General features: G+C 36.8%; 1 protein-coding gene and 1 long non-coding RNA gene across 3 annotated transcripts in view; one reads left to right on the top strand and one right to left on the bottom strand.

The window, feature by feature from the left end:
- Positions 1–17,528, bottom strand: part of THADA (THADA armadillo repeat containing) — a 329,408-nt gene that overhangs the window by 261,344 nt on the left and 50,536 nt on the right. For both annotated transcript variants that reach the window (XM_025992555.2, XM_025992556.2), the window contains exons 22-23: positions 16,324–16,481; positions 6,954–7,063 (exon numbers count right to left, since the gene is read on the bottom strand). In XM_025992555.2, coding sequence (XP_025848340.2) covers positions 6,954–7,063; positions 16,324–16,481 — 268 coding nt within the window. The remainder of the gene's footprint in view (positions 1–6,953; positions 7,064–16,323; positions 16,482–17,528) is intronic.
- Positions 1–17,528, top strand: part of LOC140595926 (uncharacterized) — an 89,969-nt gene that overhangs the window by 45,111 nt on the left and 27,330 nt on the right. The gene's annotated exons all lie outside the window — the stretch shown is intronic.

The following is a 17,528-nucleotide window of genomic DNA, read 5'->3' on the forward strand; positions in this document are numbered from 1 at the left end:
AAATACACAATGTCTTTAAGTCTTGAGTACATCATACAAATTGTAACATTCTTACAAGGGATTCAAGGTTCTTCATAAAAACCTCTCATTAAATGTCATTAATCCACAAAATACTCCTAAGAGATGGTTTACCAGTTCTAAAGGATGTTTACTAAAAATGATCCAACTTCCCCCAATCTTTCATGCCCTCTATCAGACTAGACTTTCCCAATCAGAAACTAGAGCAGCACTGTACAATGAGTAGTACACTCAGAGCTGAAAGACACCCGAGAAAGCTGAACCCTCTCATTTCATCAGAGAGGACAGAGGACCCAAAGAGGTTAAATAGCTTTCCTCTTGTCAACAAAGCTGGTAGATGGAGCTCAGCTCCAATTCATACCTCAATATTCTTTCTTCTAAACACAGAAGAAGGTGGTGGTTGAGAGCATGGGGTGGGAGGAATCAGATCATTCTGATTATCCTGTTCAACAGTGTCCAAAAAAAAAAAAGACTGCCGTGGGTAGGAGATGTTTTTTGGTTTTTGTTTTTCCTATGTTAAGGGGCTATGGCCTGAATCTCTACTAAAAGTAAGAGAAATGAAGAGGGCAGGCCATCACTACTGTTTAGGCCTTTGTGTTGTCTTGAACAAATCACTGGAGCAAATTATTGTTCCATAAGCAGATTAGTCCACTTTCTATCCACAAGGCTATCTCACTCATAGTGGATAAGTATTCTAAGATAAGCATAAAACCCGCAGACTGAAATCAAATTATATATGCTGTATACCCAACTAATTGGTCATTAGACTATTTTGTGCCAGTAAATCAGGTTCCCTGGCTACAAAGTGGCTTTCCGATGGCTTCATCCGTCCACCTAAGTATGCTAACACAGTTATTTTTTGTTGAGTTCTGATTAGTTTTATTACTATTGTTAATTGAGAAATGTTATCTTCATTTCCTCAAACTCTTTCAGTATGGTTATTTTTCCTAACTTAGAGATTTTTCCCAATCTCCAATTATTTCATAAGCTAAATTCCCATTCATTCTCTGGTCAAGTATTATGTTTATTATTTCAAGGTTCATGTTTATTATTTCAATTAAACTAAACAGTGACAGATGTCTGTGAAGGTTGTGTGCATGTGCACACACATTTTAAAAAGGTAACATAACCCTGAAGCATGGAGAAACTTTAAGCCTGAAAAATGATTTGCCCAAATGAGACCCAGTGAGAAAGCTACATATCAACAGAAGTCATCTTAACCTCCCTCACCATCATCAAATATTGTTGAGGTTTACTGCAGGCTAAAACATCAGGGGGCTATTTTGAAGACTGAGCTTCAGGCACAAGCAGTAACAACAGTGACCAAATCTAAATTGAATTACCAATAAGAAGGCCATAGGGAAAGGGCAAGATACAGTGGATTTTAAAAAGTGGTTAGAAGGGCAGATTAGATTGTTGGTTCCCTTAATATTTAAAATAACCATTCTCTGAGATCAAGGAGAAAAATGAATATTGAAAACTTTGGGACTTTACTAACAGAGCTGAGATAGAGGTTACTCACTGAGAACAAGAGTTCTCTGTGATTATGTCTAAATGACTCAGTATTACTATAAGAACTTTAAAAACAAGTTATTCAAAGTTCCAGAAAGAAGGTAATACCTGACTCAACTATGGAGTGGGCTTAAAAATAAAAATTCAGAGGCCGAAAACCAAAGACACCAAGATTTAGAATTTAAATGTTAAGACACCCTAGCTTTCCACAAATCCTTTCAATCTGCTATAGAAATGGGAAATTTAAAGGATTTCCTCTCTATATAAAGATTAAATATGGTTTTCCAGAGTAGACTGTACCTTATTCTTTATTTAATTATTAATGTTTTAAATAAAATTCATAGGGCACTAAGAAATAAAAGTGTTGGGGATCCCAGGGTGGTGCAGCGGTTTGGCGCCTGCCTTTGGCCCAGGGCGCGATCCCGGAGACCCGGGATCGAATCCCACATCGGGCTCCCGGTGCATGGAGCCTGCTTCTCCCTCTGCCTGTGTCTCTGCCTCTCTCTCTCTCTCTCTTACTGTGTGCCTATCATAAGTAAAAAAAAAAAAAAAAAAAAGAAATAAAAGTGTTTTATTTAGACACATTTGCCAAAGCAGATGTGAATAAAAGTTTAGACAAGATTGTATATCACGAGTTGAATGACTTTTTAACCAAATCTCATACAGTACAGTCTACATTTATTTCTTTCTCAATCACATATTCCATAGAGACTCAGTCTTTCATTCTCCAGTGAAGTAGAGGAAATTATATTTTCATTATTATAATTCAATTGTTCATAAGAAGTCTTCTATTGAATTTAAATTATAGTAGCTCTAATTAATTGATGAAATTTTAAATACATATTTAAATTACTTCTGTCTACCATCATTGTTGACGTCCACGAGTTAGCATTACCATTTTATGACAAACTCTGCTAAATGTCAGTAGTTCATATTTTCAGGCCAATAATTATTAATGATTGTAATTATTGCAGTAAATGGTTGTAGGTTAAGTTACATTTCAATACACAGAACAATTCACATATATGCAGAAGACAATATTAAGCATTCATGAATCTCCCTTCTACATTAAGAATTGTAGTCAATAATTTAGTCCCCTTAGTTAAGATTAATTCATGGTTGTAAAAATGAAAGCCAGGGTCCCTGGCCTAACACCCTACTTTAAGAGTCTATTCATTTTCACTGAAAAAACAACTTAAAATACAAAGGTCATAAAGGGTAAACAAGCAAATATAAATTTCATCAGAAACTTAAGCTTCGAGTTATGACTTGAATGCTCCTAACCACTTCAATCAAATATGTAGGCACGTACTTATGTTTTCAGAGTATACATGTTTCATCAAATTCTAAATAGAAAGCACAATATACAAAAATCATATTTTAAAAAAATAATATACTGTTTATGTGTGTATATGTGCAAATGTTGCTTTTGAAAAGTTCCCAGAAAAAGAAAAATAGCATCTCCCATTCCCATTTATTCTTAGATGATTGTTTAATAGTGAAGTCAGTTTACATTTGAAGACATTTTGAATAATCCTATTAAAAACCAATTCAAACAATGTGGCTCATGTTTAACTCTTCAGTTATTTATCCATTAATCTCTTTAAGTGCTTCCTTCCCAACACAGCTGTAGTTCAAGAGGTGGCCAGCAGTTGGCCTCCATATCAGTGGATTTTCATGAAAGCCCAGATTTCTTTTTGCAAACTTCTAAAAAGTTGTATGAAAAATAACTTTTTCATAACTTAAGAGGTTATAAAAAGCTTTCAAAAGGATCCAAAAGAAACACATTTTCTTTTAAAAATAAAAACCAAACAAAAGGAAGCCACACACATTGTAAAGATGTTCTTTGCAAAACATTCTGTTCAGCAGATCTGAAATGTCTCCAAAGGGACCAAGAACCACTTGGTTTGGAAGCAACAGTTGAGAACTTGTAACAGGTTAAAAGCCAAGAGTGACAACCATGAAGCGATTTTTTAAAGCAGATTAGGAGTGCCTGAGATACTGGGCACTGGGCCTTGCCTAGTCTCTCTGTTCCATTTATTTGGAACACCTTCAACTGTACCATTCAACCACCCAACATACAGCTGTTCAAAAGCCTCTGTCCTTGGTCCTCTGTTCTTTTCTCCTTTTACACCATCCCCTAAAGACTACAATCCTCCTAACTATGATGGTTACAATGACAGCTCCTAAACCTACATTTCTGTTTCTGTTATATCTCCCAAACTTAATCTCCTATCTCCAAGTTTGACTTAAATATCTCCACCAGGATATGCCATTATTATCTCACATACAACACATACGAAACAAATTTATTCATCTTTATCAAACTAATTCCCTCTTTCAGTTTCCCTGTCTTTGTTAACATTAATCCCATTGTTCTGGTCACCATCAATCAAACCATAGAAACAATCATGGACTCCCTGGTGCCCTCCATCACTCACATTCAGTTGGTTCATGTGGCAGATTGCATTTTTCAAAGATGGCCACCACAGTATCTCCCATCCCACATGTATTTCAGCAACACAATCTTGCCACTTCAGCATCAAACACATAGTGGAGTCTAATTCCTCTCTCCCTGAATCTGGACTGGCCTTAAGATTCACCTACAACCAGAAGAATGTGACTGAAGCAATGCTATCAGACTCCTGAGGTTATGTCAGAAAAGACCATGAAAAAAAGAAAAGAAAAGAAAACCCTGTGCCTCTCCTGCCTAGTTCTCTCAGAACTCTTTCTGGGGGAAGCCAGCTGCACACATGAATGCCAACTACCTTAACACTGTCCTGCTCAGAGACCACATGTAGTCCCAACCTGGCCCAATCTTCCAGCTATCCCACCAAGGTGCCATAATATGAATAAAGCCATCCTGGATCCTCTTGACCAGTTCATCTGCCAGCCCTATGCCACCATACTGTATTTAGTGTATGCTGGCAGATTCACCCAACTGAGCCATGCCCCTAATTCTTGACACATAAAATCATGAAATACATTATATAAATGTATATTATAAATATAATAAAATCCACAGCTTCCTTCAAAGCATCAGTAAGTTGTAAGTAGAGTTGTTACTATGTGGGGCTAAATGTTAACTGACATACCAGTTCTTTCCCTCCATTCCCAAGGCCATCACCAGAGAGGAAGCTCTTGTCACCCTAGACCTAGATCATTATAACTGATTCCAGGCTCTCCTCACTATAATCTGCCATTACAATCTATCTAACCCAGTAGTTCCAACTGGAAAACTACTTTTACACACCAACACCACAATCAGCACCAATCTCACTGATGTTTTCCACTTGTAGAAAGTTTTATAATGCAAACTTCATCTATATAACAACAGCCAGAGAGCTGTCAATAGGGAAAATATTCTTTTCCTTATTCTTTTCCTCTTTTCCTTACTTTAAGAGAGAGAGATCAGAGCTAAGGAGATTAACTTTTAAACAATCTCACTGCCAATAAATGGAATGAATATAAACAGAACTAAGACGCTGTGTCAAAATTTACTATTTCTCTGTTCTACAATGCTTCCTATCATCTATTTCAGATAAAAAATGGTCAATGTCTTTTTCCCTCCCCACTACAGCAAACCTACTTTCTAAACATCCTTGATTTGGTCTCAATCTATCCAGTTATTTGGTATTGGCTACTAACACCATCACCATCACCATCACCATCACCACCAGCACTACCACCACCACCACCACCACCACAATAAGGATGGATTATTCACTCCCCTAACAATATGCCATTCTGATTCTAGCCTCTGTACATCTGCTCAAAAGTTTCTTCCTTTCTCCTGATATCTACTTAAACCTTGATCATGCATTAGCATAAATGCCACCTCCTCCATGAAGTCCTACCAGCCTCTGTTGCTTTCTCTCACTATATTCCTACAGAATTTGTAAATTTCAGTCAAATTTTGACAATTACATTGGATTGTTTATCTTGCTCAAGTGTGTTGGTCTTTTTTTTTTTAATATTTTATTTACTTATTCATGACAGACATAGAGAGAGGCAGAGACACAGGCAGAGTGAGAAGCAGGCTCCATGCAGGGAGCCCAATATGGGACTCCATCCCGAGTCACCAGGATCACACCCCCGGCCGAAGGCGGCGCTAAACCGCTGAGCCACCAGGGCTGCCCAAGTGTGTTGGTCTTACTTTCCAGGCTGGTATTTAGCTAACACACATCCATACGTATAGCAATGTTGGGTGCTGACAGCCAGTGTCTGTTCTGGTCAGTCAGTACTCATGACGCACCATCTATTAAATATTTTGAATTTCATCCCTGTTTATTTCCTACACTAAACAATACGCTCTTTAAGAACACGACCCCTAAAAAAAAAAAAAAAAAGAACAGGACCCTTGTCTTATAAAGAAGTCCTATATCCTTCAAACCAAACACAGTACTAAGCACACAACTAGCATTCAAAATATATTTGACAACTGATTTGAAGGGAATGAAGTGTGCTGTGTTACAAGAAAAAAATATTCCTAAGTCACGTCTACACTGGAAAGAAAGAATTGAAAAGATAATAAAATATTTTCAAGATCAGCATTTTAACCTCAGGGACATTTTATAATGTATCATTTAAAGATGTTCTGTGCAGTCCATAACTGCAAAATGCTCTATAAATGTTTTTACCAGGAGTGTGAAAAAAATGTTTCAAAAATATTCAGGGAGTAGATGTCTTACCAGCCCAAAATAAAATGTTTGCTGAGGCTACAAGACTGGCAGAACTCTGCTTCATTTCAAAAAGTTTCCAGGCAATGGAAATGTTTTCCTGGAAAATACTACCTTTTATTTAGAGAACACTTGCCATGAACACTTAGTCATTAAGTAATTTAAGGTTTCCTTACAAGCTCTTTGGAGGAAATCTATTATATGAATGAATGAAATTATCAGCACCTATAACGTCAAAAAAATACATTTGGCTAAATATATGAAATCTACCTAAGTATTTTTCCAGCTAAGGGGGAAAAACCCTTGATAGGTTTTGGTCTGTTTACTTTTCTTTTACAATTTTCTATAAGATAAATTATGAAGAAAAATACAAAATCCTTAAGTGTTTCTCTGTCTGTAATATACACAAATCCAAAAAACTGGAAGGCTTATTTTATTCCAAATGCCAAGTAATTTTCAAACATACAAAACAGTCATTTCATTCAATGAAATGAAATGGTAACTTCAAAACTATTTTTAGCAAAATCTTTGAGTTTGCTTCAAATCACCTTTCAATGAGAGAACAACTTGGTTTGGACATTTCACTCAATCATCTGCAGTAAATCATACAATGAAACCTAAGAAAACAATTTCTTCCAAGAGTTTGAAGCCAACTAACTCTTATTCTTTTAAACATCAAAAGACTCATGGTTCATACACTTAGTCTTTTAAATACATACACAAAAGGATATTTGTTTTGTTTACCTGTTTAGTATTTCAGTGAGTTTCACAAAGCCAGTGTAAGCCAGTTCAAATGCTCCTCTGTGCCTGGACTGTAAGAGGTGTTGTTTAAAGTAATCCCCTATTTCTTTTACCTTTAAAACAAAATAAAAAATAAATGTGTGATTTATACTTACTTACATTTATAGATATATTTATGTCAGTAATATCATGTAGAACTCAGAACTAGATCTTTCTTTATCTATTTAGCACTTACTTTGTGACCGGTAGTATTTTAAGTGTTTTTATTATCACATTTAATCCTCACAGTAATTCCACAAAATAAGCACTCTTACCATCCCCACTTTTCAATTGGGACAAAGCCCAGAAAGGCCAAGTAATTTATTCAAGGTCACACAGCAAGTATGTAGTAGAGCCGGTACATACAACCAGGCAGTTTGGCTCCAGTTGACCGTTTTTTACTACTAAACTAGAACTGCCTCCCTATGCCAGCTTCACAAACCTTGCTGTTTTCTCTGTTAGCTTGTATCACCCGACATCAACAGCAAATCACACAAAGTGACAACCCTCACTCATCTGGGCCTGGGTGAAATAATTACCTTTTTGTGTTAAAAAAAAAAAATCTTGTTCTATTGTGGTTAAAATATACTCAAGATTTACCATTGTTACCATTTTTAGGTGTACGGTTTCGTGGCACTCAGGCTATTCATATTATTGTGTAATCATCAGCACTACCCATCTACAGAACTTTTTTACCTTCCCAAACAGAAACTCCAGTCCATTAAACAATAACCCCTAGTAATCACCTTTTAGAAACATATAATTATTAATGGCAATGCAAGATTTGTGCAAAGGGACTCCTGAAAATTGAAAATTGACAGGCTTCACTCTGAGTCAGACCTATGGAATTTTCCAGAATGCTACCTAATTACTTTCTTACATGTTGCTTTCTGCATGCAAGTTCAGACAAATTAACAAACGTGACAATTTATTTTAAAGAAGGCATGACTAACAATTAGTTGTTGAGATTTTGCACAGAATTAACTGGTAAACTGGGCTAATTATATTTTTATACCAGGAATATTTGGTGGCTATCAACTTTAGAAAATCCAAATTTTGTATAAAGCTCAGAACCAAAGCTGTAACTGGCTCTATTGATTCAAGTCTCCCCAGCAGATCACAGTACGGTAGAAAGGCAAGCTGTCCTAAGACAGCTCAGATATGCTTACCTAGAACACCTTCTCCCTCAGCACAGTGAATAGGCTAGTGCTCTGCACACATTAGAGATAGTACACAGTACAAGGTATAGTTAAACATTTGGCCATTGGCAAGTGTCTTTGTTTCCTCATCTATAAACTAGGAATAACAATAGTACTTGTCACAAATGTTGCATACTAAAATAAGTTAATAAACCTAAAAGTTCAGAACAGGCCCATAACCTATAATCCAATTCAGTCTCTAGGTTTCCAAATAGAGGATAAGTAAAGATGTACTCCATACTCAAAATATATTTGATTATAGAGAGGTAACAAGTGATACATTTAGAGAAATAAAAATCAGACATAAAACAACAAAGAATCAGAAAAGCAATACATAATAGGATTTTTAAAAACCTAACACTTTAAATAACCCAAGAATGCCAGGTCAGGTTCTTCAGCTCAAGTTTTCAGGTAAAGATCTGATGATACTTCTAATTTTTCATATTTTTTAAGAGCCACATACTACTAGCTATCAAAACCACAGTCAGGGCAAGCTTTATTATTTTCTCTTCAATCCAGTAATTTCAGAGCATATTTTGACCAGAATTATCAAGCCTTAAATCTGAATTTAACCCCCAAGCTAGATCTAATGCTCAATAATCTTACAAAAATGGGGACCAGAAGAAACTCCACTTAGCAAATCATTTCTATTAGAGAAATAAAAGAAGATTTCCAGTAAGGTATTTTTAAGCCACAGAAAATAAAAACAGGAAGCCCTAAAGATGGGTCTAACTTCTTTAATTCTTTTTTTCTAAAATGTTAGATAGTAAAACATACTGCAAGAAAACACAAATGTTAGCTATTAAAGTGCTTCTCTGTGAACTTACTAGAGTTCACCATCTAGTTCTTTTTTTTTTTTTTAAGATTTATTTATTTATTCATGAGAGACACAGAGAGAGAGAGAGAGAGAGAGGCAGAGACACAGGCAGAGGGAGAAGCAGGCTCCATGCAGGGAGCCTGACGTGGGACTTGATCCCAGGTCTCCAGGATCAGGCCCTGGGCCGAAGGCAGCACTAAACCGCTGAGCCACCCAGGCTGCCCCACCATCTAGTTCTTTTTTTTTTTTTTTTTCACCATCTAGTTCTTAAGCAAAAATTTGATTTTCAGATTCCTTTATCCTAACTGCTTAAAGGGTCCTAAACCAAAAAGCATATAATAAAATCAAGGATCTCAGAGGTGTGACCAGTAGATGGTCTTCTTAAGGGTGGGCCTGAATTTTAGGTAATCCTAGCCTCAGGAAACAGAATGAGGTTCTAAAGACACAAGTGAAAAGTAGATAGTTTTCCCTCATTTCATTTTGGACATAATCTCCCAACAAACTCATCTAGGTAATACTATGAATTTTTGCCTTTGAAGAGAATATACAATGTCTATTAATCAGACAGTAAATATTTCTTTAGCACCTAATCAAATGCTTAGCAGCTTAGCACCAGGGTAGATAGGGAAGAACAAAACAAGACAACTGTCTTCAAGAGGCTTTCAGTTCAGACAAAACCAATATGTTGAGTGGTACCCATCAGACACCTAACAGCTCCAAGAAATGAAAGATGCGGGCAGCCCACGTAGCTCAGCAGTTTAGCGCCGCCTTCAGCCAAGGGTGTGATCCTGGCGACCTAGATCAAGTCCCGCATCGGGCTACCTGTATGGAGCCTACTTCTGCCTGTGTCTGTGCCTGTCTGTCTGTCTGTCTGTGTCTCTGTCTCTCTCTCTCTCTCTCTCACGAATAAATAAAGTCTTTAAAAAAAATAAATGAAAGATCCTTCTGCCCCGGAATATAATTATTACAAGAAGCTTCAAAAGCTTCATGTTCAGACGAACCGGATACACGTGGGTGAACCAAAATGGAAGAGGGTAACTAACATGAGAAGGGGCTGGGTGACTAGAAGGAATGAATAAACATTTATTAAGTACCTGCTATCTGCCAGACACTTTACGAGATCTTTCTATGAATGAACACAGAATATATAGAAGTTTAGCAGGCCTGGCTGAATGACTGTAAGGTTTCATACTAGAAAACAGTGGAAGAGATGGTTGCAAGTTGGGGATGGACCCCATTAACAAGGGTAGGAGGAGTCAGCAGGGCAGTGTGCAATTGGACAGGAAAAAGAGCCATGCTAACACCTCCCACTGGATAATCAGACTACAAGCAACAGATCTGGTCCAAACAACTTAGAAAATTAATGACAATAGTTAGAATCAGAAATAGAATTTTAAAATTTATTTTTAAAATGTAAAAATGCTCTAAAAACTCTGACCCAATCGTCTTTTTATTAGATGCCACTCAGGTCCAATCTAAAGTTCACAAAAACATGGATGAGGTTTTCACAAAGTATTTTCTTAATGAATAACACACATCTGGAGATTTTTAAGAGGGAATTAAGGTAAAAATGCCAAAAAAAAAAAAAAGGGCACCGATTTCTATTCTTAAAATTAAATTCTAGTCACTATCATTTTAAATTTGCAGATCCTCGTTCTAAATTTTCATAAAACCTATTTTTTAAAATATTTTTAAAAATTTATTTATTCATAAGAGAGAGAGAGAGAGAGGAAGAGACATAGGCAGAGGGAGAAGCAGGCTCCATGCAGGGAGCCCGATGTGGGACTTGACCCTGGGGACTCCAGGATGAGGCCCTGGGCTGAAGGCGGCGCTAAACCGCTGAGCCACACAGGCGTCCCAAAACCTATTTCTAAGGCCAATTAACATGCTTTCTAGGTGTCCAGGGCATACATTTCCACAGGGGAAAAGAGCTACCTGCCATGTCTCTAGGCATCTGTAATTCACCAGTGGACAAATTAGAGGAGCTAAATGCTCATCTAGGGCCTAAAACCCACAAAAGGCAAATGCAAATGCATTTTTAAAAATTTGTCCTCTATCTATTGAGAGAAATACAGATGAAAAATCAAAGCTAATTCCACTCATTATAAAGTTAGATCAACCCATGAGGCTTTAAGTACTGGTGGAATGTTTCTACAAAAAGCACATGTGGTAGTCAAGCTGTGATACTCTGGAGCCGGGAGGGCTAAGTGCAGGAACTCTACTCAGCTACCTTACTAATATAAGCTAATTAAACCAGTTCCTTCATCTGTAAAATGGGGATAAAATTAAAACCTATTTCAAAGGATTATTCTGAGAAATAAGTTAGATTACACATATAAGCATTTAGCAGAGTACCTGGCAGACTAGCCAACAATAAATGTCCATTTTTGTTTTTATTTTGTATCATCAAGTAGTGAGACTTAATCTCTTTTTTTAAAAGATTTTATTTATTTATTCATGAGAGACTGAGAGAGAGAGAGAGAGAGAGAGAGAGGCAGAGACACAGGCAGAGGGAGAAGCAGGCTCCATGCAGGGAGCCTGATATGGGACTCAATCCCGGGACTCCAGGATTGCACCCTGGCCCAAAGGCAGGTGCTAAACTGCTGAGCCACCCAGGGATCCCCTAGACTTAATCTCTTAACCTTAATTTTGACTTTAGGACACAACCACTTCTTATAAACTTAGGAATGTCACTAATTCCACTTTGGTTAAATAGAACAGTTTATAAAAGTTTACATAACAGTAAGATAATTAATGTTTCAAACTGTACACTCTCTACAATAGGTATTCCTTACTAATAGTGAGGATTCTTCAAAGCCCAAACATTGCTCCCCTATGTAATAACAACAGAGATAATAGTTTTCTGGTATTGAGGGGTACCTGAGTGGTTCAGTTGGTTAAACGTCTGCCTTAGGCTTAGGTCATGATCCCAGGGTCCTGGTATGGAGCCCCCTCCCTTACCATCGGCTCCCTGCTCAGCAGGGCTGCTTCTCCCTTTCTCTCTGCCCTGCTCCCCCTTCCTTCTCTCTTTCAAATAAATAAATAAATAAAATCTTAAAAAAAAATAGTTTTCTGGTTTTTATACATCTTCTTACCAGCAGTTTATTCTTTGCTTTCTAGCAAATTCTTAGCCATGTGTCATTTTAACTGATGACCTTTACTTTTTAAAATGAATCTGTCTTGGATAGTATCCCTTACTACATTTCTAAGCCCTTCCAGGTCAGAGAACCACATATTACATTTCTTTATGTTCCCACAACACCCTTGTAGTACAATAGTCAATAAACAGGTGACTAAAAGATGTGTCTAATTCCATTTCGGGGGCACCTGGGTGGCTCAGTGGTTGAGTGTCTGCCTTCAGCTCAGCTCGTGATCCCAAGGTCCTGGGATCAAGTCCCACATTAGGCTCCCCGCAGGGAGCCTCCTGCTCCCACTGCCTATGTCTCTGCCTCTCTCTCTCTGTGTCTCTCATGAATAAATAAAATCTTTAAAAAAAAAATCCATTTCACAGCTTAAAACTGATAACCTGCATTTGGTACAATTCAATGAATACTTACTCATAATTTCTAAAAAATAAAACTTGGCAAAATAAAAAAGGCAGTTTAAGACTTATAGATGCTAATACACATATCCCCTGTTGCAGCCCATTATAGAAAATTTAACACAGTAATGAAAGACACTGAGAAAATGTGTAAACCTATTTAGCCATGCACATCATAAAAATTATAACAAAATCTACAGTAGGAATTTTTATTTATTTATTTTTTAAAACTCATTGTTCGTTTTATTTTATTTTTATTTTATTTTTATTTATTTATGATAGTCACACAGAGAGAGAGGCAGAGACACAGGCAGAGGGAGAAGCAGGCTCCATGCACCGGGAGCCCGATGTGGGATTCGATCCCGGGTCTCCAGGATCGCGCCCTGGGCCAAAGGCAGGCGCCAAACCGCTGCGCCACCCAAGGGTCCCTACAGTAGGAATTTTTAAAAAGTAGCTAACTTCTAACCATTGGCAATTATTTTTATTCAGGTGATTTCTGTGGTGATAATTACTAGGAAGGGGAAAGCAAATATGAAAAATCTACCCCAAAGCTTCTTTTTTAAGAATATTAGAGGAAATATATATGAGTTGATACTCTAGATAGAGGAAATTGCTTAAAAAAGTCAGTAGGCACTGGGTATCCAATATCCCTTGGAAAGAGGACCAACAAAATGTGTCAAGTAAAAGCTCTCCATCAGCAAAATATCCAGCTTGAAACCCAGACAACACACATCAGCCAGGAAGTTGTGAGATAAGGTTGCTCCTACTGCCCACTCTTTAAGGGTCTCAACTTACATCCCTCAAAGTTGGTTTTATCTCTGCCTCTTATACAGGGACATTATGAAAGAACCTTTCATTAGGTGATTACCTTGCAGGAGGAAAGTTAGACATGCCTCTGAATGAACACATTTTCCTCTTGCTGAAGCCGTGGAGGACACACTGCTTCACAAGAAGTGATTTAGGGAAATGAATCATTTGCTAAAAAGCTCAGTAGCAAGTTACCTTACTGTCCTGTTGCTTGTAAAAGTCTGGTTGGTATGGGGAGCAGGGAAAATTAAATTTAAAGAAAAATTAAATGAGCAGCTCAGAACAAAGGCAGTACTGTGCCGTATCTGAACACAGGCTGGAAAGGAGAGCTGGGTTCCTGTCCCCTAACTGCCACAAACCAGCTTTGTGATCTTGGGAAAACCAGGTAACACCTGAGGGCTTCAGCCTGGCCCTGTACAGGAGGGCTGGATCCTATCATCCCTGTGATTCTTCCAGCTCTAATAGTCTGTGAATACAGCGAGGAATACTCGGTTGCAAATGGGCACCAGTCCTTCTCCTATTGCAGCAAATTGTAATCTTCAAAATGTATCTCACGGTCTGTGAGCTGGTTAGAAACCACCCTCATGTATGCAGGATTTCAGTGGTCATCCCTTCAACAAATGGCCCTAAAACTAGGATGGGATTAAAGGCACCAGGCTACAAAAGAAATTCTCCCGGCTGTCTACATTTGAGACATCTGATTTCACATTTTAGTAGAATCACATTGCTTTTTCAAGAGTGAAGGGCAAATGGAGAGTAAAAGAAGCATGAAGCTGACTATCAATATTTTAGGTTAGGTATGGAACAGCCTCCTTCAACCATTGAGAGAAAAGCAGAGCACAGTTGTTATTATTCTTGGGAATAAGAAATGCAAGTCCCAGATTCTTCCCCAAAGTGACTTTTGCCTCTACGTCACTTTGCTGCCTCTGTCTGTGCACATCTGTTGTAGTCACCTAAGATACTGACTCCTAAATTCTTAGTTTTGCTGCTAGGTGCACACAAGCTGCAGTGTTGTAAGAGTGACTGTGCTCTGGGAAGGATAGTGGACCCAAGATACTGACTCCTAAATTCTTAGTTTTGCTGCTAGGTGCACACAAGCTGCAGTGTTATAAGAGTGACTGTGCTCTGGGAAGGATAGTGGACCTCAGGATGGCCCAGCCACTCCAATGCAAATTATGTTCTTCTCTGTCATGTACATATTTTTAACTCTTCAAAGTTTTAAGTACAAGGGAGTATTTTTAATTTAAAAGGATTTCACGGAAAAAAATCTGAGGTTTGAAAGTAGGAATTCTCAAGCTATATGAATAACACTAATTTCTTGATGACTGATTTTGACTAAATGCTCCTAAACGGAGGCATTTCTTCTAGTTACATCAGACACCAGAATAAAGTCTTCCATAGGCGGCAGGGTTTCAAGGTTGGAACAGTACACTCTTGATTGCTCATTCAGCAGTTAATTTCTTCGCAAACCAAAAATGTGATGGCACCACATGAACAGCAACATGGAAAAATGACTGAATCTCACTAGGGAAAGAAATTAATATTTTACAGAAAAAAACGAGATTCTTTTTTTTATTCAAGAAAACAGCCAATAGAAGAGTTCTCTGCTTTGTTATTGTTGCTGTTCAGTTTTGGGGGTTTTGTTTTGTTTTGTTTACAAACATCTCTTTTATTTTATATAAATTCTCAATTCCAACAAGGTTATCCTACATAAATTCAGAGGACTTGGATGCTATGTAAAAGATGTCAAGGCCAGATGGTTTTCACAGGAAGCTTTCAGGTCTTTCTCAACTACAGTAAAAGCAAAATATGTTTCCCTGAATTTTTGTTTTAAACACTATTCAACAAATCCCAAAAAACTAAATGTTTTTAAACTTGTCCTTGAAAAGAAGAGTTGAACACTAAAGAGATTCTAGCACATGTTTACTTCTTAGTAAGATGGTGAACATCAGTGAAGTAATCATTAATCATAGCTGGATTCCTCAGCAAAGATGTTGGCATTGGCACTCCAGCTAGTCACCAGCAATGACTACAAGTAACTCTAGAACACTGACGCCTATTTGATTTGGAAGAGAATAAGGAACACAATGATGCCGGCAGTGTACTGTTCCCCTCGGCTGGTCTCAGGGCCTTGCAACATCACAGGCCCAGCTGTTAACCAGATGCAAGCACATGGCTGCAGAGAGTGTGAGAATAAAAATATTAGCATTATTTCCATGGAACTAGTCACATGGTTATTATAGAAATAATCAGCATTTAGCGTACTACAATATTTGTTTTGTTCCTAAATGTTGTAACTCCCTAGGGGAAAAATTATCTTTATTTGAAAAAGGTTAAAAATGAAAGTATTTGTTATATATCTTTGCTGGAAAATGGTGGGAAATAGATTTGTTGAAACCATATGGAAAGGAAGAGGGAATCAATTAAAAACAGAAATCTAATAAATCTAAAATATTTCCAAATGAAATGCTTGTGGTAAGCTAATTTCTTGTAAACACTGCACTCAAGTCACTTGAACAGTCCCAGATGGTGAACTGACTTTGTGGTCTTAAAATAAAAGTCAGCCAAAAAACCAAAGCGACTACAACTTTATTTCAATGTAGTGGGAAACAAGAATCCATAATCAACCAATATATTACATTTTTTCCTTCGTGAAATTTAAGAGGTTTGTGGGATATTACTAACTAGACAATGTCATTTAAATTTATATGCGCTAAATGGAGAAAAAATTAAATGACCATACTGAAGTTAGAAGGTAAAGTCTACAATATTTATAATTTAGGAAAATAAAAATAGTTCTAAAAATGCCACAATTGTGAAATGTACTACGAGGTCTAACTTCTATACCACCATGAATTTTCTTCAGTTGACATCTGTATGATTGTATTAAAGAAAAATTCAAAACTCATCTTTTTTTAAATTGAGTTATATGACCGATGTTATAGCAGGTGGAATAAACATCTACCCTACCTGCTCCTCTGTCAATAATCCATTGGAAGATTCTGGCACAGACTGCATGGGGAGAAGCTGGCACAGTGTGCCTAAAAGTAAAGCAACTTCCTTCATACTTCGCCAACAACATACCAGCACCATCTGAGCAGTTACATCACATGTTTTTCTTTCTTTACCTTAAAAAAAAAAAATTGATTGCAACACTAGACACTTGATTACTCACATTCCAAGTTTCTTAGAATAAGATTATTCATGATTTCTCCAAGAATAACCTGTTCAAACAAACCAATTGTTACATTTATTCATGAGAAAACAACTAACATTTGTTGAGCATGTGCTCCAAGTAAGAATCATGCTAAGTATTTGATATACTATTTTCAAAATAAATTTTAAAATAAAACACAATACCATTTCAAAATTAATTTCTAATTTTCAGAAATTAATGAAACAAACTCTTTCTGCCTCTTAGTCATCCATACATTATGACTATAATAAATATACTTCATTATACATCTTGGTGAAGGTGGCTGTTATATCAGTAAAGGGGCAGGATAAAACTTTTAAAATCAAAAGAAAATATAAATTCTCTTTCAAAATATATTTAAGCTCCACAGCCAATAAGCACCAATTATGCTTACTCTCTTTTTCTAGCTTTTAGAATATTTTGGTATTAACATAAAAAAAATCCAAGACATTTAAAAGGCAAGTTAACAAACCAATATTTATAATACCATTTGTGTTAAGAGCCCACTAAACTAAGAGAATAAATGTACATATACATCAATACACAGAACAGACCTAAAAGCACATACAACACTCAAAAGGGAAGAAGTGGGATAGGGAGTAAATGAAGGACTTTTATTTTTTTGTTCTTTATTTAAAGATAAAATGTAAACACTGAACTGAAATTTTAATTAAGGCTCTAAGTTGTTTTTAATTCAAATTTACCTCTGGGTTGCTTGAAACTATTACAACAAGCACGTATTTAGATGTTATAGTGTGTAATTTAAAAAAAAAAAATCACAGAGAAACTTTTATGACAATATCTCCATCTAGTGGAGACTGTAGAATATGTAATAAGTCACTAAGATATTACTGCTGATGACTTCTTATAACATTATAGAAAATAATAAAATAATGAGAAAACAAGCAATAAGAACACAACTTCTGGAGGCTTGATACAACAGAGCAGTTCACATTTTACTGGGTAATAAGGCTGATCT

Source organism: Vulpes vulpes, chromosome 16 (genome assembly GCF_048418805.1).
Source record: "Vulpes vulpes isolate BD-2025 chromosome 16, VulVul3, whole genome shotgun sequence".
Lineage (NCBI taxonomy): Eukaryota > Metazoa > Chordata > Mammalia > Carnivora > Canidae > Vulpes > Vulpes vulpes.